This window comes from Borostomias antarcticus, assembly GCF_949987555.1.
Source record: "Borostomias antarcticus genome assembly, chromosome: 4".
Taxonomy (NCBI): Eukaryota; Metazoa; Chordata; class Actinopteri; order Stomiiformes; family Stomiidae; genus Borostomias; species Borostomias antarcticus.
The window spans coordinates 32,436,660-32,459,159 of record NC_140237.1 but is presented as its reverse complement, the minus strand read 5'-3'; the positions used below and the strand labels follow the sequence as shown (position 1 = coordinate 32,459,159).

The 22,500-nt window shown below is 47.9% G+C and overlaps 3 protein-coding genes across 3 annotated transcripts in view; 2 read left to right on the top strand and 1 right to left on the bottom strand.

Annotated features, from left to right (window-relative positions):
* The window catches only part of pde8a (phosphodiesterase 8A), a 44,535-nt gene extending 38,690 nt beyond the window's left edge, over window positions 1-5,845 (top strand). Inside the window, exons 15-22 of the mRNA XM_084436846.1 lie at window positions 18-66; window positions 316-451; window positions 558-756; window positions 2,025-2,242; window positions 3,231-3,363; window positions 3,990-4,154; window positions 4,300-4,429; window positions 4,547-5,845. Of these exons, the coding sequence (XP_084292972.1) occupies window positions 18-66; window positions 316-451; window positions 558-756; window positions 2,025-2,242; window positions 3,231-3,363; window positions 3,990-4,154; window positions 4,300-4,429; window positions 4,547-4,653 (1,137 nt within the window). The 3' untranslated portion in view covers window positions 4,654-5,845. The remainder of the gene's footprint in view (window positions 1-17; window positions 67-315; window positions 452-557; window positions 757-2,024; window positions 2,243-3,230; window positions 3,364-3,989; window positions 4,155-4,299; window positions 4,430-4,546) is intronic.
* Window positions 5,846-7,927: 2,082 nt separating this feature from the next.
* LOC311308261 (uncharacterized protein) lies at window positions 7,928-13,907 on the top strand. The gene is made up of 14 exons (XM_084437208.1): window positions 7,928-8,062; window positions 9,020-9,323; window positions 9,416-9,535; window positions 9,625-9,698; window positions 9,790-9,842; window positions 10,094-10,299; window positions 10,636-10,844; window positions 11,078-11,138; window positions 11,490-11,547; window positions 11,821-12,056; window positions 12,187-12,300; window positions 12,663-12,748; window positions 12,877-13,004; window positions 13,435-13,907. Exons 1-14 carry the CDS (start codon window positions 8,034-8,036, stop codon window positions 13,569-13,571), a joined length of 1,815 nt encoding a protein of 604 aa, XP_084293334.1. The 5' UTR covers window positions 7,928-8,033; the 3' UTR covers window positions 13,572-13,907.
* Window positions 13,908-14,120: 213 nt separating this feature from the next.
* On the bottom strand, window positions 14,121-22,034 carry fsd2 (fibronectin type III and SPRY domain containing 2; the record flags this gene model as incomplete). Its single annotated transcript, XM_084437461.1, has 12 exons — window positions 14,121-14,373; window positions 16,059-16,235; window positions 16,322-16,454; window positions 16,538-16,671; window positions 17,204-17,357; window positions 17,914-18,048; window positions 19,056-19,220; window positions 20,564-20,685; window positions 20,976-20,998; window positions 21,125-21,358; window positions 21,452-21,547; window positions 21,741-22,034. 12 exons carry the CDS (start codon window positions 22,032-22,034, stop codon window positions 14,121-14,123), a joined length of 1,920 nt encoding a protein of 639 aa, XP_084293587.1.
* Window positions 22,035-22,500: the final 466 nt, after the last annotated feature.

The window sequence follows — 22,500 nt, the reverse complement described above, 5'->3', positions numbered from 1 at the left end:
TCTCTCTCTCTTTACAGGACGGCTTACGTAGGTTGTCAGGGAACGAGTACATCCTCGCTACGAAGCGTGAGTACCGCAAGGGCGGGTTTGGTCATGCGCTGCCTCGTACACAGCCACAATGTTGTCTCTGCGGCTATGTTTGGACGCGTAGTCGAGTTAATGTCTGACACCTATCCCAAAAAACGTTTGGATTTTATGATAGCTGGACAATATCTTCTTTCTCTCCCCCCTTTTCTCTCTTCCTCTCTCTCTCTCTCTCTCTCTCTCTCTCTCTCTCTCTCTCACACACACACACACACACACACACACATGCAGAGCCGCACCATATCCCTAGCCACCTGAGCACTCCACTGTCATTGAATGACATCCCTCCTCACATTGCCCAGACCATGGAAAATGAAGACTCCTGGGACTTTGATGTCTTTAACTTGGAGGCTGCCACCATGAAACGGTGTGTGTGTGTGTCTGCGCTGCGTGCGTGCGATGTGCATGTGTGGGTCAGGTGGAGTTGAAGTCCATCCAGATTTTAATCCTTCATGCTCCCAATTCTCTCTCAGACCTCTGACCTACTTGGGGATGCAGATCTTCTCGCGCTTCGGGGTGTGTGAGTTCCTCAACTGCCCCGAGGCCACCCTCCGTTCCTGGCTACAGGTGGTCGAGGCCAACTACCACTCCAGTAACTCCTACCACAACTCCAGCCACGCCGCCGACGTCCTGCACGCCACGGCCTACTTCCTGTGCAAGGAGAGGGTCAAGGTAACCCGCCCTCCTCCTGAGAGCTACATCTGAGCCTAGTCCCGGATTATAATCCCTGGGCAGCAGAGAATCTGTGAGTTCCTCTCTCAGGTCTAGAGCCTTAATCTGGCTCTCTGTAATCTATCTTGAGTGACTTGGACCCGGCCGGCGATGTTTCTCAGATCACCAGTAGGCTGGAACTCCTGATCCATAACTTCATAATAATATTCTAACGGGTGGTCAGTCTGTGTCATGGCATCGGGGTGTGTGGTCAGTGAGCTGCTATTTGGCTCAGGGGTGTCAGTGGCCCAGCAGCTGCTTACGTGTGCGCAGGTTAAGCTGATTACCAAACTGTCTATTTCTGACCTCGGGGGAAGTGATCTTTCATTGGCTTAACCAGCGGAGTGGCGGTAAGGTCACCTGTCTAACGAAAGCCTGTCACAGTGGCCATGAAGATAGCCATCATAAGGAGCGCCCACACTAGTCTACCGCTGATAAAATAGTGTTGTTGCTTGGATGTTGACTGTGGATTAGACTGTCACTCTGGAAGCAAGGGTAGAGCGTATGCATCTAAAATAGTTTAGTTCAAGTCAGTTTTATTGTCATTCATACACATACAAGAACACGGCTCAACGAAACGTCGTTCCTCAATGGGCCAAGGTACTAATGCAAAATATGGCGGACAATACTGAGAAGATATACTACACAGGACACAGAGAGAGACAATACAAAGACATATCATGTCACGTTGTATGTAAAAGCGGTCTGGCCATCCTTGTATGCATGCAGGTGTACCCATTGGTTGAGCTTTGTATACAAAACTCTCCTTGGTCTGGCCCCTACCTATCTGTGTATTTATCTCCTCAGAAAACAGGAACATTATAGCCTCCGATCACAGGACACTTTGCTATTGAATGTTCCGTGTGTTCGTACTGAGTTGGCAAAAAAACATTTAAGAACGCTGCCCCCTCTGCCTGGAATACTCGCCAGAAAGATTTAAAATCACAAGAACTGATCGGTTATTATGCTTTCATATCGATTTTAAAGGACTTCGAATGTGAAAGTATTGGAAATTGTCATTGCTTTTAATTCAATATCTGTGCCCACCCAAACCTGCTTTTAATGTCTTGTTATTGTGTATTATGTCTTTGTGTATTGAACGTGTGCCTGTGTCCTTGTGCTGCCCTCTTGGCCTGGTCCCTCTTGAAAAAGAGATTCCATATCTCAATGAGGTCACCTGGTTAAATAACATATATATATGTAAACATACTGTGTTTTCTCCTCAACAGCAAAGTCTGGACCCCATCGACGAGGTGGCGGCCCTGATCGCTGCTACTGTCCACGACGTGGACCACCCGGGACGCACCAACAGCTTCCTGTGTAACGCAGGAAGTGAGCTGGCCATCCTGTACAACGACACGGCCGTGCTGGAGAGTCACCACGCCGCCCTCGCCTTCCAGATCACCACCAGAGACGACAAGGCCAACATCTTCAAGAACATGGAGAGGTCTGTCTGTCTGTCTGTCTGTCTGTCTGTCTGTCTGTCTGTCTGTCTGTCTGTCTGTCTGTCTGTCTGTCTGTCTGTCTGTCTGCCTGCCTGCCTGCCTGCCTGCCTGTCTGTCTGTCTGTCTGTCTGTCTGTCTGCCTGCCTGCCTGCCTGCCTGCCTGCCTGCCTGCCTGCCTGTCTGTCTGTCTGTCTGTCTGTCTGTCCGTCTTCTTGCAACTGAGATGGATGGATGGATGGATGGATGGATGGATGGATGGATGGATGGATGGATGGATCCGACAGACAGACAGACAGATGGATAGATAGATTTGGTACTGTACTTTTTCTTCAGAGCGCTATTGAAATGGGTTGATAAAGATGGTCAACCCAGATTATGTTGGAAAGATGTCAATACGTCAGTGCAATCATTGCAATACCGTGTCAACCTTGCGGCGATCGCTAGCCAAGGTGTTTGCGAACAATTGATGGACACAGTGTATGTGTCGGAGTGTGTGTGTGTGTGTGTGTGTGTATGCGTGTGTGTATGCGTGTGTGTGTGTGTGTGTGTGTGTTTGAGAGAATGTGTGTGGTTGTGGTGACGAAGGCAGGGCAGTAATGTGATTTCAGTCCCAGAGCAGAATGGCTCACATGCACTGGTGGTCTCAGGGAGGGGAAGGTGAACAATGTGTCCATTCATCCCCAGTGTCATCGCCGTCAGAAGGGCAAAACTGTCCAGAGGGGCTCACAACCTACTCACCCCACTGTGTGTCTCTCCCCCCCCCCGTGCTGGGGGTGTTATACTATTATACTATGTTATACAATTTGGATTTCTGCGGGTGTGCATTTTCAAGAATATGAGAAAATAGTTGTTTGTTTCCTAAACAAGTAGCATGCACATATTCTCACAGACCCTCTCTCTCCCTCCCTCTCTCTCTCTCTCTCTCTCTCTCTCTCTCTCTCTCTCTCTCTCACACTCTCTCTCTCTCTCTCTATCTCTCTCTCTCTCTAGGAATGAGTACCGGACTCTCCGCCAGGCCATTATAGACATGGTGCTAGCGACTGAGATGACCAAACACTTCGAACACGTCAACAAGTTTGTCAACAGCATCAACAAGCCATTGGCTGCCATAGAGGAGAACGGGGTGAGAGATATAACATGGAAATAAGAAAACAGTGGGTTGTGTTTTTACTGTACGTATACAGAGCGAACACTACACAGCACAACACAGTCAAATCTACAGGCACCGTCAGACTCGGCTAACTGAGCAAGGAGCGAACGGCAATAATGGTTTGAAAGAGAGGCAGTCGTGGGTTATCACAGCTTGGGCACAGACTTCTGTGTGGGGAGAGAATTTTACAAGCTGGTACTATCTTTCTCATCTCTGTGTGGAATGCATAGCACAGCCATTTTAAAAGATCTCTAGCCTTTTTAAGGAAAAAGATAGGGACACCATGTTGAAAACAACAGATTTTTCACTTGAGCACACTTTCTCTCATATATTCACACGTATCTGTTAAAACTTTATTAAGTTCATCATCTGACAGATCACACACCCGTCTGTGTAGATCGATAGAATCTGTCTTTCTTGTGATTGCAATCGTACTCCTGCCAGCTGCCAAGCATAATGTTTAAGGAAAAAGGTGCGAAGCCCGAGTTCACTTCAAAGTCGTTACACTATCCTGCGAAACAGGAGAGCCGTCTAGCGTAGTGAGACGTCAAGTAGAGCTGCGCCGTGTCGTCGAGCTGACGGTCTCTCTTTGACACCAGGGGAACAACGACGAGGACTCCGTCAAAGGCGTCCTGACGACGCCGGAGAACAGGATCCTGGTCAAGCGCATGCTGATCAAGTGCGCCGACATCTCCAACCCCTGCCGGCCGCTGGAGCTGTGCATAGAATGGGCTGGCCGCATCTCCGAGGAATACTTCGCACAGGTAATGAGACCGGACGACATCGCGATGACGTCGACTCGCCTGGAATGGAAATCGAATATTTTCCAGTGGTGTTCATGTAGTTACCGACTACCGTAGGTATTTACTCCGTCTGATCCTCAAGTGTGTCTGATTGCATCCCTCACAGACAGACGAGGAGAAGAGACAGGGCCTGCCGGTGGTTATGCCCGTGTTTGACCGCAACACCTGCAGCATTCCGAAGTCCCAGATCTCCTTCATAGACTACTTCATCACAGACATGTTTGATGCCTGGGACGGTAGGAGTGGCTACTGGATTTGCTCTAAGCTAGCGCTGTAATTGATGCGGACTAGACAGGATATCGTGAGCTCTTTCTATTGTTGAAGTGAACTCTTTAACTTTCCTTTCTCTCCAGCGTTCGCAGACCTGCCCAACCTCATGCAGCATCTGGATAACAACTTCAAGTACTGGAAAGGCCTCGATGAACGGAAGCTGAACAGCCTGCGTCCTCCCCCAGAGTAGGTGCATCTCACGTGGGGTCGACCTCGCGCTCCGGAGCCCCTCCCTGGCCCCTATCCTCCAGAGTGACCCCTCTCCTCACCCTGCTGGGGTGTCTCTCTCCCTGCCAGCCCAGAAGCCCCGGGGCCTCCACACTCCTGCTTCTGTAGCACGCCAGGCGTCCACACATCCGTCCTCACAGAACGGAACTCTGAGCAGACAGACAGACAGACAAGCCACAGCAAACCAGTCTCCGGATCTATAAACCACAGAGTGAAATGAGAACGGACAGACGGACGGATATAAACTTCTAAACTCCGAGTGCCTCTTAGGCATTGGCGGTGCAGCCGGTCAGGTCATGTGACCGCGAGACACTCCTCAGAGGTGGCCTGGCGAAGGCTCCGTCCCCTAGTTGCCGCACGGGTTCCCCCTCTGTCTGAGGGACAGATGCTACTGTCTACATGCGGACTAGTGGTTCTGGTAGAGCAACAGACACAAGACTGGCTGACTGGACTTTGAGAGGCGGTCTGGCTCCTACAGAGAGAAACTGTGGATCAGGTGGTGGAGAGGTCACGTGATCAGGGTCAAACCCGCATCACACCACGTGAGGCAGCATCAGACCTCCTCCGCTGGTCTCGCTACGGCAAGGCCGGATTACTCTCCCGTGCCCCCGGAGGCCACACCACAGAACTACACTCCACCGCTTATTATTTCTTGCTGTATTTTTCTTTGTTTGTCCTTCAGAAACACGTCCACTAATCCTGGCTTGGAAGATGTGTAGCAACACAAGGCTGTGTTAAGAGACGAGCTGGTGGGGGATGTTCATGTGTGTTCAGGGTGTTAAACTTTACATAGGCCACTGGTGAGAGACACAAATTTAAACACGATGATCATAGGTAATCACAGATAAGTTGGTATATTTATATTCCATATTTTCTATAATAAAATGAATACATAATTAATTATCTGATGAGTAAATAAGAAAATAAAAAAGAGAAAAGCCAAAGCTGATTAACATGAATACTATAACACGGAGTCTTGTCCATGATTATTATGAAACATTAACATTATAAACATTTTTATTTTCTTATTGCAAGTACAGTACCAGTTTGAATGAACACCTTTGTATTGCACTGTAAACAATAATTGAATTGTCTAAGTCTCAGTGATTAGTTCATGGATTGGATGTTGAATTGGAGAATAAGCTGTGTTATCGATCACCTCTGCGAGTTTGTGCGTGTCCATCGTTGCGGCGATCCCGTACATGAAACTCTTGGTTTAACGCTGTACACCGCACGACATCTGATAACAGCAGAAATCTGTGAAAACGTTTTGGACTTGAAAGATTTTTCTCCCAGAAATTTTTGTATCTGGTTTATCCTACTGAAAAAGACTGCCTTATTTTATACAATATTTATACAGTACATCCCACTGTGCAACTGCAACGGACGTCCGGTGTTTTTAGTAACATAGTCAAAAAGTTATGTTCAAGTAAATCTCAATATTTTTATAGACTATGAAATTTTACACTGGATTGACAGCAAATGAGAACAACCATTAGCTATCTGGATACTTGTGAAATGAATGGTCGTTTGAGAGGCGTTTCAGTCATGTATACAGAGAACTATGGTTTATGAAGGATGTGGATCAGAGAATTGTCTATCACTGTCTTCAACCAGTCTCCTGGAAGCCAGCTTGCTTTGATTTTGACAAACATCATTCTATATTGGCCAATTGTCTAAGACCCTTATGCGCAGACAAAGTACCCAGGGAACAAGCTCCACCCAAGTTTAGTTTCAGATTAGGATACTAATATATGTTAAAGAATGTTGCTTATTAAGAGTATTCCCTATTTAAACAACATATAACATGCCATAACACATAAGAAAATGTTGGTTGATAAGGTGTATTGACCACGGTATCCTTGTTTCTCTCTTAAGACAGAATTGTACACTCAATCAGGACATCTGTTTGTTCCTTGTGATTCACTACTTCTGGTCTGGAGGCATCGAAAACTGAAAAAATTAGAAATTATTCAATGGAAAATAAAATAATGACGATGAATAGTTTGACCATCTGTTTTCAGTCCTGATCCCCTCTCTCTCTCTCTCTCTCTCTCTTTCTCTCTTCCCCTTCAGTCTTAGTGTCTTACATACACATACAATACAATGTACATACACAATGCTTGCCTCATATTTCAAATAGGCCACTTGCTTTATGCTTAATGCTTGAAGATCACTTGATGTCATATGTAAACCAAATATTACACAAGTGTATCTTTATATATAATACACTGTGTAATGTAGTGTATCTTTGTATTATATCATATGAACACTGTATTAAGCAATGACAGACAGCCAATAATGAATTTCTATTTACAGTATGCTACCAAGCTTAATCAATGTTGTGCGTATGACATACAAGCCTTTGGAGACCGTACCTAAATCTGATTGAACTGCGTGATGGTAGCACATACATCCAGAAGACTCTCCTTGCCCGCGGATGAAGGATGACCCGAATCTCTGTATTCGCCACACATTCAGCGACAGACGGTATGACAGTAACACTGGTGTACCCTGCTGGTGAAAAGTGTGGTCTGCAGATTGTAAGAAGAAGAAAAAAGCACAGTTCAGTAATGTTCTGATATAGACTAGGCTACCCTGGAAATCAGCTGGAAACCTCTTGCATACAGATCCATATAAGCATCACCCATATCTTGCATACCTTCATTGTCCTTTTCCAAGTAAGAGTAAGCTATGTCTGGGTCTAAAATAAATAGGGCATGGAAAGAGAAAAAATAAAGACAGTTATTATGACACGAACTTGGCACTGAGCTCAAGCAGACGGTTTGCCTCTGCCATACGTGGTTATGCTGAAATCATCCGCTTCAGGCCTTTTGCGTGGTGTTTGACTTGGATGAGTCAGCAGCTGAGCTGGCCCCGGGCTCAGGAGCAATACAGGTTAAAATGGCACAAATTAAATAGGAAAACAACCACTATATTTAATTCATCCATCAATTCTACGATACTGTATGATCTCCAAAATAAAAAGGAAGGTAAGAAAAACAGGGTTGCACGAAGGTTAATCCAGCAAAGGACAAGGCCGGTAGCTACTGTCTGGTCTAGAAATAAATCTGAAACGCAAAGGGCAAGGACTACATGTTTTCTATGTTCATATTTGGTTGTTCCTTTCCCATGAAAAGTGTGAGATTTGCTCGACTTCTCGCGATGCTTGCGTTACATAAGACCACGTGACCACTTCCGACCTGTTATCTGCGACGGAGCAGAAGCCGCCTTTCCGACCCACCTCCCGGGGATGAGAAGAGGGGACGAATGCAACGTCGATCGGGCATATTATACCTCCATGCGATCGGGCCCATAAACTCCTAAACTAGCCGAGTTGTGATGTCTTCAGGGATGACTGGGCAAACGCCGTAAGTTTTTCCACCCAAACTAACCCTAATCCTAACCCTGTTTGCAGTTTGTAACCTAGCGTAACAAGTCAGCTCCTCTAGCACTAGCATGTTTTCAACGCTAGCCAGTCAGCTAGCTATCTTGCCAAGTTAGCCAGCCCATTAGCATTGCGTTAGCCAGCCCATTAGCATTGCGTTAGCCAGCCCGTTAGCATTGCGTTAGCCAGCCCATTAGCATTGCGTTAGCCAGCCCATTAGCATTGCGTTAGCCAGCCCATTAGCATTGCGTTAGCCAGCCCATTAGCATTGCGTTAGCCAGCCCATTAGCATTGCGTTAGCCAGCCCGTTAGCATTGCGTTAGCCAGCATCGAGTTAGTTAAACAACACTAGCTCTACGATCAACTTCATTTGGCTAGTTAGTTATCATTTAATTTGCTAGCCATCCAAGATGGGCACAGTGACATGATTTCACAACCAACTGCCTGGTATGAAGAAGCCAAGCAAACGTGGAGGAGCGCGGCAAGCTAGCTAACGTTAGCATATGGGGACAGGCTAGCTAACGTTAGCATATGGGGACAGGCTAGCTAACGTTAGCATATGGGGACAGGCTAGCTAACGTTAGCATATGGGGACAGGCTAGCTAACGTTAGCATATGGGGACAGGCTTGCTAGGGCCAGCTAGCTAACGTTAGCATATGGGGACAGGCTTGCTAGGGCCAGCTAGCTCTAGCTAGTGAGTTTAGCCTCGACCACCAGTTACGTTAGACGATGGCCAATGCTTGACCGGGTGTTCAGTCGAGTGGAGGGCAGGTGGGATGTGGGCCTCTTAGTAGTGGTTGACCGCTGAAACCTCCCTCCTAGAGAATGTATTTGTTGAGACGAACAGGCCAAAGTTTTCAAGACTGCTGAGGCCTACTGACTCTACGAACACTCCCATTGACCCCCCGACCCCTACTAATCACCTATCTCCCCACGCAGGTGTGTAACAAGCAGATGGGATCAGACTGCCCAACCCAAATCGAGGGTGGGTGTGATCCAGGGTTGTGTGGGGGACACTTCCCACCCCAGCACCACATACGGGGCATCTGTTCCTACCAGCAGCAACCCAGTCAATGTCAACCAGACCTCAGCCCAAAACCCTGTGCCTGGGCCCTTGGTGTGTGATGGGGGAAAGCCAGGGCCCCAGGGAGGAGTGGAGATGGCTGCGGCCATGGCTGCCAAAATCAATGCCATGTTGATGGCAAAGGGAAAGTTGAAGACTCCTCCACCTCTACCTTCTAAGGTCAGAAACGGTTAATGTTGTTGTGAAATCGGGCTGTGCAATTAATCCAGCGAATTGCATCGTTACCGAGTCATAAAACCGTGCCTTTTTAGGTTCCTCACTGCATGCCAGTTTCCAGTAATGCAGACGAAACCGTGGTCACCGAGGTCGACATCAACGATGTACCAATAAACTGTAGGAACCTGCTCACCAAAGGCAAAACACAAGAGGAGGTAAGTCAATATGGCTAGTCTGTTGACCGTGGAACCAGTCAAAGTCCATGTTTTTATGGCTCTCTGTATATTATTTTGTTTTATTCCAGATCCGTCAGTGCAGCGGGGCTGTAGTCTCAACCAAGGGCCACTACATGAGTCACGTGGAGAAGGGCAAAGGAGTGTATGTATTCTGTTGTGATGGGTGCTGCTAATATCAAGGCTATCTGCTCGTTGGTGTCCCTGTTGTATTCTAATTTATTCTCTTTATTTAGAGAACGGCCTTTGTATTTGCACGTCCAGGGGAGGAGTCAAGAGGAGGTCAACAGTAAGTAGCCCCTCATCTCAGCGCCAACGGCCAGGGGTTGATTTCATTTCAAACCGTTATTCATACTTGTAAAGCACTGAGGTTTCCCTCATTTACAGTGTTGACGGGTTAACAGATGCACAAATAACAACAGAAATACTATATATTATATATTATTAATACAATTGTTATTATTATTATTATTAGCACGGCCGATGTGTTTTGCTCCGCCTGTCTGTAACGCTCGACCCCCCTCTTCTCTGTGACCCCAGAGGCGGTGAGGAAGATAAAGGAGATAATCTCGGAGGACGTGCTGCGAACGGCTGCGGCGCTGGGGGGGCAGCAGGTGCCGTTCATGCCCCCGCTGACGCTCTACCCCCAGCCCCCCCGGCCCGCGGGGGCCCCCCACATGTCGCGGACGCCCAGCGGTAACTCTCAGACATCCCAAGGACACAGACCGGCTGCTCCTCACTCCGGGGTGGGTAGAGCTCACTAGTCTCTCCCCTCTTCTATGAAGGCTTGGTTCCAAATCGGAGACACGTATTCAGTTTGGAATCAGACCAGTTGGAGTTTACTGGAGGTTAAGAAAGCGAGGCCAGTTAAGACCATGTGGCCCTCACTGATACCCACCTCCAATAGCAAAGTAGCAGAAAGAACAACCCTGGTCTCCAGAAAAAAGCCCGGGGTTACTGCTGCTGCTCACAATCATTTATATGTTTAGCTTAGTTAATCATTTATACATGTTATGTTTAGGTAGCGGTTCTTTTGATTTAATGTATACTAGACTGATCAACGCCCCCTTTCTCATCCTTAGAGTTTCGTGCACACAAAGATCTTTGTGGGCTTGGACCAGGCTCTGCCCTCCTTCAATGTGAACGAGAAGGTGGAGGGTCCGGGGGGAACGTACCTGGGCCACATTCAGACCGAGACGGGGGCGCGGGTCTTCCTCAGGGGGAAGACCTCTGGGTACATCGAGCAGGCGTCCAGACGGGAGTCCTTTGAGCCTCTCTACGTATACATCAGGTGAATGGGGCACCTGGCATTTTTCCTGCTATGTAGCGCTCAGCTGGTGTGCATAGACTTGCGTTTTCATGACTGTTGAAAGTGCAAGGCCACAACAGCTTTGATTGTCTGGATGGAGTGCCATCTGCTTGCCATGTAGGACTTGGAATGTATTCTTCCTACGAATGTCCCTTGCTGTGATTGTGCCGGGTCTTGTTTCATCCCGTTTTAAATGAGTTTGTTTTGTATCTCAGCCACCCGAACCAGGCAGGGCTGGATGCTGCCAAGAAACTCACTGAGAGTCTGCTAGAAACTGTAAGTCTATTGCTGTTCGTCATCCACATGAAATGGCGCCCGAGCCTGTTGGAGGTAAAAGAAGGTGAAACTATTGAAGTGTTTAGTTCTCACTGATACCCACCTCCTAGAGCCAACAGTAGCGTGAACCACGTGACCTCCAGTCATAGGTCAAGAGTGCTCTGCACCTACTCACACTTCCTACATTTTGGAACTCTTTTGAGTCATTTTGAATATCATCTTTCTTTCGAGTATCTTTCTTCTTTTCTTTCTTTCTTCCTTCCTTTCTGAACTGTTGAGTGGCCAGAATCTTGGCGTTGTTGTTGATGATGTCTGGCTTCTTCTGTTCTCCCCTATTGCTCCGTTCTCCAGGTGAGAGCTGAACACTCGCGCATGGTGTCCATCTACACGGCTACAGGCTCCACCCAACGTAAGTACGCCCACGACTGACCACAGACAAATTCAACACACATTCCCTCCAGTGGGCAAAAAAGACCTACACTGACAACGCCAATGAAATGATGTAAACGCCAGTGAAAATACTACAGCCTGACTGAATTTCAGAGAACAAGCCACTGTAATTAATCCTTTTCTGTCGTCTTTAGTGGCACAACAGTTGGAATAGTAGGTCAGGGTTGAGAGACCCTATGCATTCCTTGTGTGAAACGTGGTATTAACTCCATCTCCTGTACTTTCATTTCAGCATACCCAGCACACGGATACCCTGCTAATAGCAATTACTCTAGCCAGGGGTCCTGGTGTAACTACCCAGCAAATGGGTACGCGGGAGGCTATTCAGCGTACCCAGGAGCCAGTGGTTACTGGAGTAGTGCAAATGCTCCCCCAAGTCATTCTAACCTGTCGACAACCCCTCAATCTTCTCAGGCAATGGTTCAGTATCCAGTGTGTCCTAGGAAGCCACACCCCTATCTAGTACAGGTATGTTTTCCTCCCCCGCGGCCGCACTTAACGCGTCACGGTTTTATCTGGCTAACGAGACGAGAACAGTAGGGTGTCGGTGTGTTTGAGGCCCCAGTTGAGCCCGTTTCAGCGTTCTCCTGTCTCTAAGGACCCTGGGAGCAGTGACTTGGCAGCGGCAGACTGCACCTCAACCAGCCCAACTCAGACAGGAAGTCCCAAACGCCACTTCCAGGAGGAGGCGCAGAACGCACAGGCTTCTCAGGTGTGCAGGCGATGATGATGATGATGATAAATGCATAATATTTCTATAGCGCCTTTCCATATGCTCAGTGCTATTATAGAGGGGAGGGGGAGGGTGTAGATCACCTCATCCAACGTGTAGCACCCACCGGGGTGACGTTCAAATCAAATCAAACTTTATTTGTATAGCGCATTTCATACAGAGGCAACACAATGCGCTTTACAGAGAGCAATGTGGGGGGATGCTCGTTTGCCTGTAGGTGCTAAAGCAAACGCATCCTGTCTACCCCCCCCCCTCTTGAACCCCTGATTGAGCACATAATGAAAGGGGCGTTCTGAATGCAGGAGTCACAGGCTCAGCTGTTCCGCTTCTCTTCCTCCCAGCCTGACGGCCGCCCTGCCGACGCCCCGGTCGCAGAGAAGTCTCCGCCTCCAGCCCCCCGAGCAGAAGAAAGGAACGGAGCCGAAAGGTGCCGATCCGAAACCCTCGTGTCCGTGACGGTAGCTTCTTGTCCTCGTCACGTCTGCGGCTAACGCTTTCACCGCCAGAGAGTTGGTTTGTCGGAAGGGTGTGACGGACGTTGTCGTCTTTCTGCAGGTTTTTGATGCCTCCGCCACCCATGCCCCCTGCGCCCGCCGCCCCTGCGCCCACCGCCCCTGCCGCACGCAAGAGGCCAAGAGAGACGGTCCTACCAAGCCTGGCGCCCTGCATCCCCGCACCAATGGGTATGCATCTCCCCACATACACACACTGCTCACTTTGATCCGACTCTTCAGACATTTAACCACTTGTGGAGTTAACTGCTGTGAGATGTACCCCCCCCCCCCCCCCTCGGTAGAGTAACGGAGACCTATGTGACCTCCGGGGTCGACCGAGCCACTAACTCCCTCCTCTTCTATATGTTCTGTCTTCCCCTGTCTCTTCTCTCCACATGTGTCCCGGGACCTGCCTGTTATGGATGTGCTCTCTGCCGCCCGTTTCATTTGATATCTCCCCCCGGCTGTGGATCAAACCGACTCAAACCGCCGCTAACATGGGGCTCCTCAATGGCTTTCTTTTTTGTTTTGCTCTCTCTCTCTCTCTCTCTCTCTGTCCTGTTCTTTCTCTCTCGTCTGTCTCTCCTCCTCTCTCTTCTGTTTGTTTGTGCCCTGACAGGCGAGCCGGAGGGGGAGGAGGAGGGAGTGAAGAAGAGCAGGCCGGCGGCTGACATGTCGGGTCTAGTTCCCTACGGAGGAGATTCCTCTGACGAAGAGGAGGAGAGGACACACAGCAGTAAGGCGGCTAACTCCTGACCCCCGATCCCCCATAAGCCCCCCGTACACCACAGCTGCGGTCCTGATCCAGACTGCCCCCCCCCCGCGGACCCGCTGGAATGCTACCACCATATAGTTACTACCATAGACAGTTTTTATTCAAGGTAGTTTTAATTTTTATTCTGTTCATGAATGAGCTTGCCCTTCGGATTGTCATCACTTGCTTTGCACCGATTACTGATTATTATGATGTATAGTCACTTTCAGTGGAACTTTTTTCTTATATTAGAAAATGGTGTAAACCTGTTCCCATGGAATACTATAATAAACATTTGGATGAAAAATAAAAAAAAATCTCTTGTCCTGCTTGCACTATGAACAAACGATTTCTCTCGGGTAGTGACCTAAAACCTTTTCTGATTTCAAATAAAGAGTAGCTGAAGTGTATTCTAACTAAATATCCTAGCAATAGTTTTTGTGGCACAAATGGTGTCATTCTGAAGACCACACAAGCACCCGATCACCCGTGGATTCAACACGAGCCACACGAAAGTCCGAATGAGGTCGGGACATGACGTCCAAGTGACGTCAGGCCAGGGCCACATATCCAGGGGCCTCAATGCTGTTGTGCAGGGTGAGGGCCCCGGGGTTGTCCAGGGCGAAGCAGGGGTGGACGTAGTGCTGGAAGTGGCAGTGGAAGGTGTGGAGGTGCTGCTCCAGATCCACGTTGAAGAAGGACAAGGTCCCCTTCTCGTAGTCCAGAGACAGCCCTATCCTCACCGGGCTCACCGTGATCCGGATGTCTGGACTCCAGCCGCTGTGCAGGAACTCATACTTGTGTCTGACGGAGAGAGGACGTCATGGAAATTGTAGAGTGGTTAATTCAGGCAAGTGTTAAAAACAACCAAGGCATAGAGGTTAGGGTTGCAAATTTCAAGGAATTTCATTAATCGATAACTGTTAACCTTAACAAACGATAGTTGATTAATTGATAAGAACGTCCCGCGCCGGACTGCGCTTTGCTCGCTTTATTATTTTGTCTTCTGCTGTGTCATTGAAATTTCCTGGCATCCCATCCCAATTAGCCTTCACTACATGGCGGGCGCCCTCATGTGCAGTCAGACCCTAAATCATGATTACATTTTACGCAACTCCCGTTGATAAAGTTCTTTCAACAACAAAAAAGTTCTGTTCCATTAACAAGCAATTAATTGGTAACCAAATCTTACGTGAGTAAATTCTTATTGGCAATTAATCGATAGGCGATTAACTGTTAACATCCTTAATAGAGGTGTTGATGTTCAGTCCTTTTGCCAGCTACAGGATGTCATGCCAGGGATCAGAAAGGCGCTGCCATGTTTGTGTCAGGTCCAGCGTATGCGCTCACACATGCTCACAGTGAGAGGTTGGTGCCCAACCCAGAACACAAAGCCATGTTCATGTGGTGGCTTGTGTACTATTCCTTAGTGAGCGATCTGCCAAAGGGACAAACCCAACTGTTGCTTCGTGCCAAGAATAGAGTTGCTATGGCAACAGCTATAACGTACTGATATTCTATGAGCAAAAAGCAGGGAAGGATGAAATCGGCTTCAAATATTGTATGTTCTGTCCCTCCCGTTCCACTGAGTCTACAGAATAGACTCAATCTGAGACGGTTTAGCTTTCAGCGAGCGGGGGCAGGGTCACGCACACTGCTCGGGTCCCCGGACCGGAGGTAGTTGGTCTGCCCAGGGGTGGTGGCGGGAATTACACCAAGGGTAGCTACAGCCTGGAAAATTGTCTTAATAAAAAATATTTACTATGTGAATCGGCACAGGTCCATGTCTTTAATCAATTCCATAGTTAGCCTCCGCTTTCACTGCGCCGTGGGGTTTCTGACAAGACCCTCTGACTCGCGTTAGACTCCTTGGTCTGTGTTTCAAGACGGGTCGGGTGGGTCCCCGACATTGCCGCTGACCCCTGGCGACCACGATTCTTTTTTGGGACCGCCCTGGTGGCGCCGTGTGTTTGGGCAGCACTGAGGACAGCGTGCTCCGGTTGTCGTGCTCGTGCGGGCATCCAAGCCGGCCCACTTGAGGACCGGCCCATCAGGATTCGTCCCGATGGCCTGTCCGCCATTGTTTCCAGAGTGCGATGGTGCCTTTGGTAGAATATTTTATTTAACATTTTCCTCCGAGACATCTCTGTTCACCCCCTTATTAGCTGAATAGAAAAGAGCGTCAGTTAACTCTAATCAGCCAGATAAATGATAAATGGACTGCACTTAAATAGCTTTTACAATGGCCTCTCATTCACCCATTCACACACCAATGGTGGCAGCTGCCATGCAAGGTGCTAGCCTGCTTATTGGGAGCAATTTGGGGTTCAGTGTCTTTGCCCGAGGACACTTCGACATGTGGACAGGAGGAGGCGGGATTCGAACCGCCGACCCTACGATCATTAGACGACCCGCTCTACCTCTTGGGAGCCACATCTGCCCCTTTTGAGGACGCTGATCAATTGGGTGGTCCGGCTATGAGCTCCTACCTGGACGGCGTGAGGATGTGTCTCATACACCAAGATGTGCTGTTGCCTCCCAGGTAGGAGTTCCTCTGCGTGTCCTCGTACGCCACGCCGATCCTGAACTCCGTCCCCTCCTCCACCTCCACCTCCCAGTAATGTCTGCCTCGTACGGGGATCATGTCTCCCAACACAGCTACGCACCTATGTACAACAACAACAACAACAATTAAATGTGCTACTCACATAAAGTTTTGTTTTTCACTCTACGTTGGCGTGGCGTGCGTTACCTGGCGAAGGTGTTGTCATCGAAGGCCATGGCGCCCAGCGGCAACTCCTCATCTCCATAGAACATTGTGAAGCCATCCTCAGATATAGAAAGGCAGGGGTGGGCGGTGTCCTCCAGCAGATGGAAGAACGTACCTACACACACACACACACTGTTAGCACGCTTTAGCTCGGTGATCTGACTGCGCTCTCCACCGCGGCGTGGCATCTCGTCTGACCTGTGGTGGAGACGGTATGGGCGTGGCTCCTCTCGCTGGGCCCCCCGGTGTTGACCGCTCTGACGGAGACGAGGTAGCGGCGCCCCGCTCGCAGCTGGATCAGACACTCGCAGGTGGGGACGGCCACGATGGACCTGGGGGGCGGGGGCGAGGGACGAGGGACGGACACACGGGATGAGCGGTCGGTGTCAAATCGCCTGTTCGCTTTCTGAACAGGGTGGGGGGGGGGGGGGGGGGAATGAAATGGACCGGATGTGATAGGATGAGGTTCTGGATGAGGTTCTGACTGAGACGGAGGAAGCTGGAGGAGGGTGGGCTAACAATAGCTTTTCTGGGACACTTGCGATCTGAGTCAGACACTGTGCTATCCTGGGAACTGAAATTCCTCTGGACCCACCGGCATGCGGGTTCGTTTACGGAGGGTTGTTAAAGGGTGACGCTGTCACAACAACCTCACGGGACTCAGGTTCTCCGAGCTATTTTGCGTGGGTCATTAGACGATCAAAACGATCACTTCTGTTTGAGACTGGAATTTAATCAAGTCCCCTTTTTACACGATGGAGTCCATCCTTCCTGGGTCATGATAGAGACCGTTTATGTCAAACAATCCATTAGGCAGTAATTGCAGATTTTCATCTAGAATGTGTGTGTGTGTGTGTGTCTTACTCAGTAACTCCACTTTGTCCTCCGTCTGCACCCATCTCACTGAGCTCCACAGTGTAGGAGTCCACTGGGTTGGTGTTTCCTGACTCCCAGCGAATCAGGGCAGCCTCGGGGCAGCTGGTACACTCCCTCTGTTTGATCATTGGGGGAGAGGGGACTGGAGGGAAAGGGAGAGGTTGAGAGAGAGAGAGAGAGAGAGAGAGAAACAGGGGGCTTGCACTCTGAAACCCTACTGAAAACTTAATTACATGGGAACTGACTTGAGGTACGAGCGAGAACAAGTCCTTTCTTAAAACTGTCACAGCTTTAATGGCTTCAGGCGTCGCCAGGCTCCATCTCTCTGCATTACCTGTCACGTAGACAGCCTTCCCATTGGCTGCGCAGAGAGCTGTATGTATTACCTGTCACGTAGACAGCCTTCCCATTGGCTGGGCAGAGCGCTGTATGTATTACCTGTCACGTAGACAGCCTTCCCATTGGCTGGGCAGAGCGCTGTATGTATTACCTGTCACGTAGACAGCCTTCCCATTGGCTGGGCAGAGCGCTGTATGTATTACCTGTCACGTAGACAGCCTTCCCATTGGCTGGGCAGAGCGCTGTATGTATTACCTGTCACGTAGACAGCCTTCCCATTGGCTGGGCAGAGCGCTGTATGTATTACCTGTCATGTAGACAGCCTTCCCATTGGCTGGGCAGAGCGCTGTATGTATTACCTGTCACGTAGAGGGCTTTCTCGCTGGCAGGGCTGATCCCGGTGGTGTTGGTCGCTGTCACCCAGAACTCATACTGAGCGTTGGGTAGCAGATCTCCCACAGTGCAGTGCGTCTCCTTCACCTTCACCATAGACACTGAGGGGAAAGATGGCCACTGCAGATTTCTTACATGGCGGTCCAAAACATTGATCAGGCAGAGTGGCAGATAAACCCCGAAAGGCACTACTAATGGATACTATACTTAACTTAACAACTACAAATTGATACTTAAAGGAGTAGTAAAGGGGAAATGCATGTTTAGCCCTGTTTCAAGGTTACTTATGAACATATACAATGGTTCAGATCAAAACGTTGACAAAACAAGCACTTTTGAGAAAGTCTGATAATTGCTCTATCACCGTTTTGGTCATACAATGGATGTGGGTGGGCACCTTGAAAAATCATTCAAAAAACATGTTAAACTCTCAGTTTCAAAGACAAGAAACTAACTGAGGTGTTCTGACATATAATTCGCCCTAAAGTAAGATTCTAGTTCATCTGGAAAGGCTTTTTAAAATATTTAGCATATTTAGTCGCAGCACATACGTGGATAAACTTCCGCAAACTAGGTAGCCTAGCAACATAAACAATAACAATAGCTAACGTAAGTAGTTCTGCTTCCTGAATCCCCTCTGCGGATGTATATACACATCTACAACGGTCGCTTCAATACAAGTCAATGGATTTCATAAAATGATCAATAAAACCTTACAGGATTCATACTTTGCGGCAAATTTGATGTCAGAACACCAAAGGACACCAATTACCCCCTCGGTGAGCTTCTTGTCTTTGAAATCGCATGTTTAACATATTTTTGAAAGATTTTTCAAGGTGCCCACCCACATCCATTGTATGATCAAAACGGTGGTAGAGCAATTATCAGACTTTCTCAAAAGTGCTAGTTTTGTCAACGTTTTGATCTGAACCATTGTATATGATCATAAGTAACCTTAAAACAGGGCTAAACATGCATTTTCCCTTTACGACTCCTTTAAGGGGGCACTGAATCAATATACTATAGTGTTAATTATATATAGTATACATTATAGATAGTAATATATTATATACTGTCTTCTATTACGTCCCCTGAGGATGGGCCTTACCCTCCAGTCCTGCGGTGTTCTCCGTGGGTGTGTCCTCTAGGACGGTTCTGTAGTAGAGCTCGTAGTACTCCACCGTGTCGTCGGAGAACAGGCTCCAGCACACGCGCAGGGAGGTCTGCGTGGCCGAGTTGGGAGCCTGAGGGTTGATGACCGGCGCCGAGGGAGCTGAGGTCGCATCACATGTCACAATCACTATGACGCTACATCAAACTCTAAATCACAACACTGCCATCCATCCATCCATCCATCCCTCCATCCCTCCATCCCTCCATCCCTCCATCCCTCCATCCATCCATCCATCCATCCATCCATCCATCCATCCATCCATCCATCCATCCATCCATCCATCCATCCATCCATCCATCCATCCATCCATCCATCCATCCATCCATCCATCCATCCATCCATCCATCACTGGACATGTCACACATGTCACCGTGAGTCACCAATATATTTTCTTTTAAGCCTGACCTTGTAAGGAATGTTTCTGGGGAGTCAAATCACCATCAAAGATGGATATAAGTGAATCATCAGTCAGAGTGATTCTCTCCTTCTCAGTAGCTACAGAAACAGTAGAGCCATGTCTAGTGAAGGAGCAGGCATCATCCTTCATACATTCTTGACTCATCAGTGACCTTCATTATTAAATGCAGAAAGAAATCCCAAGCAAAATGTAATTTATGCCATCTCTGAGCACTAATCATCAATCAATCAAAAAGATGTTAACTCTGACATTCATATTATTATCGTACAGTCATCATTCTCTATAAGAATCAATCACTTTTTCAGCCAAACAGAAACAGCAATCGTTTTTGTTGACTTTGTTGACAAACACGTACAGCGCATACTAATAAAATAAAATCATCCTTCAGAACTCTTTGCCCTCACTATGAAGGGTCAAATATTATTTGATCAAATGTTATTTCATCTGTGGAGGTTGATTTTTATAGCATTATTTGACACAACCTTACCAGCAACAGCATGAATAAGCAAAGTCACACTAACCAATGATGAATTGTTTTCATTTTGTTTGACAAAAAATAGGTTGATTGTGACCATCTTGTGCCTGTCTCAAGGGACTCATGTACATTATTATATCAATAGTAGAATATGTTGTTATTATGGAGTCTCTGTAGCAAAGGGGGTTTGGAACTTTAATGAGAAGAGCGTTGTGAGTGCTTGAGAATGACCTTCGCTGTGGCTGTTACCTGTTACAAGGAAGCAGTTTATATTCTCGGAAAGGGCCAGCCCCACTGTCCATTATAAAAGGCTGTTTTATCCTTGTGGAGTTTGAGGTGATTCTCAGACTCTAGAGTTGATTCTCTGTCTGAGTTGATTCTCCCTCGGGCGCGCTCGAATAATTATTTTATTGATATCAATCAATCTATCAATAATGCTTTGATGACACTCTCATCTCCTATGGTAGTGTTTTTCCACGACAGATCGTTAATAGTGTTAATAGCGAAGACAGAGAGTCATGATTGAGGAGAACATTCTGGAGATCAGACCTGGTACAACGTTGATGGAGTCCATCATGGTTTTGACGTCTGACATGTCAGCGAGGGGTGTGTCAAACTCCAGAGAAGCAGACAGCGAGAGGTCAATCTCCTCTTTGGCAAACTCCTTGATTCTGGTTGGAAAGACACAGGAGTTAAGTTAAACTGTAAATGCTACTTGTCATGCTGTTAGAAAATCATCACTGCATGTCAATTAAATGAGAATAGATCAACTTAACATGTATTAGCATTATTATAGAATGATGAGTGAGCAAGATGATATTTGAAACCCATGCATTAACATATAACACTTTTTAACAGGGTGACACTATTATGGGTATTACGGGAGCCACCGCCATGCCAAACAAGCTCTGATGAAACTCTATCACACAATCAGACACCAACACTGGGTCCATCACATTACCTCTTCATGGTGGACATAACTCCCTGTCAACAAGAAGTTCACAACATAAGAATCCAACAACTACAGTTATCCTTTAATATTTAAGTAGGAATAAAACTTCTAACGGGCCCCTTAATGTACAACCAGCCCAGCCTGAGGGTAGTCCGGACCTGCAAGAAGAGGCGCTTGTCCTGGCCGCGGTACAGCTGCTGAGCGGTCTCGATCAGCTCCTTGGAGGTGTCCAGGGTCCTTCCGCAGCCCAGCAGCTGAGCGTACAGAGCCTCCAGCTTGCTCTTCTTCTCCCCCTCCAGCGCCGCCGCCCTCTCGTCGTAGCGCTGAGATAGCGTCTGCAACACGTCGTTGTAGTGCTGCTCCAGGTGCTGCTCTTGACGACCGAAATTCTCCTGCGCACATGTATGGACGGTTGCGTTGATAAAGATGTCATAGAGCCGTACTGAACGCTGAGTGTGATTTCATTTCCAGGTGGGTTATTTTACCTCCACTGTGAGGAAAATCTCCTCCAGGTGGCCGGCGAAGGTCTCCATCTCAGCGACCTTCTCCTGCAGCTTGCTTCTGGTCTTATTCATGACATTCTAAATGGGAAATGAACAAAGTACAGAACTGTAAAGGGTTTTAAGTTAGTGTGCATGCACTTTAATATTATCCCCATGACTTTTCTACAAAACGAGAATCTCATTGAAAGAGACCCCAGATTAGACTTAAACAAGACATTCTCAGTGTTGATATGGGGTAGCTACCAAGCCCAATGAACTTCTCTCCCTCTACCTCAGGCTCTAGCTCCTCAAACACATCGTCATGTCCATCTTCAGCTGTGGTAGGGGACGGTGGCTCTTCCTCGTCGGACGGTATGTACGCTTCAAAGCTCAGGGACTCGTTGGTGTCCACAGAGAAGCGCTGGAAGGTGGAGGGCACCTCCCTGGTCCCTCTCTCTGCCCTGTCGGACACCACAATGAAGGGCTCCTTGACGGGTAACCCCCTGTGGACGTCCTCCTCGTCTCCACTAAGGACCTCCTCTGTGATCACATCCAGCCTGGCCCCTCTGATGTCATACAGATCCATGGTGATCAGGGACACTTGTGTTGGACTCACTGTGGGAGGACAAAATCATATCGAGGCTTTCACAGATTGTGGCCGAACTGAATGGTCCGCCTTTGAAAACAGTGCACAAAGGTCATTTGCTCCCCATAATTCAAAAGTTGTTTAGCTAGTTATCAGAGATGTGAGCAGTGGTGGAGTGAAGGTATATGGAGTATCCCCACTTCTTTATCCATGAACCCACTATACCCACTTTAACCACCACTAATGTAAAAACTGTAACAATTGTGGTACAGTAAGCCCACTTCTTTAGTCAGATACCCACTTCTTTAGTCAATACTACACCCCTGGGTGTGAGTATAATCATGACGCACCGGGACAAATCACATCCGTTCGGAAAACTTTAGTCTCCATCAAAAGCAATGCTGCATGCACAACTGTTGTATTACTGTATAACAATTCTGTAAAAATAATATACATCTTACCTCGA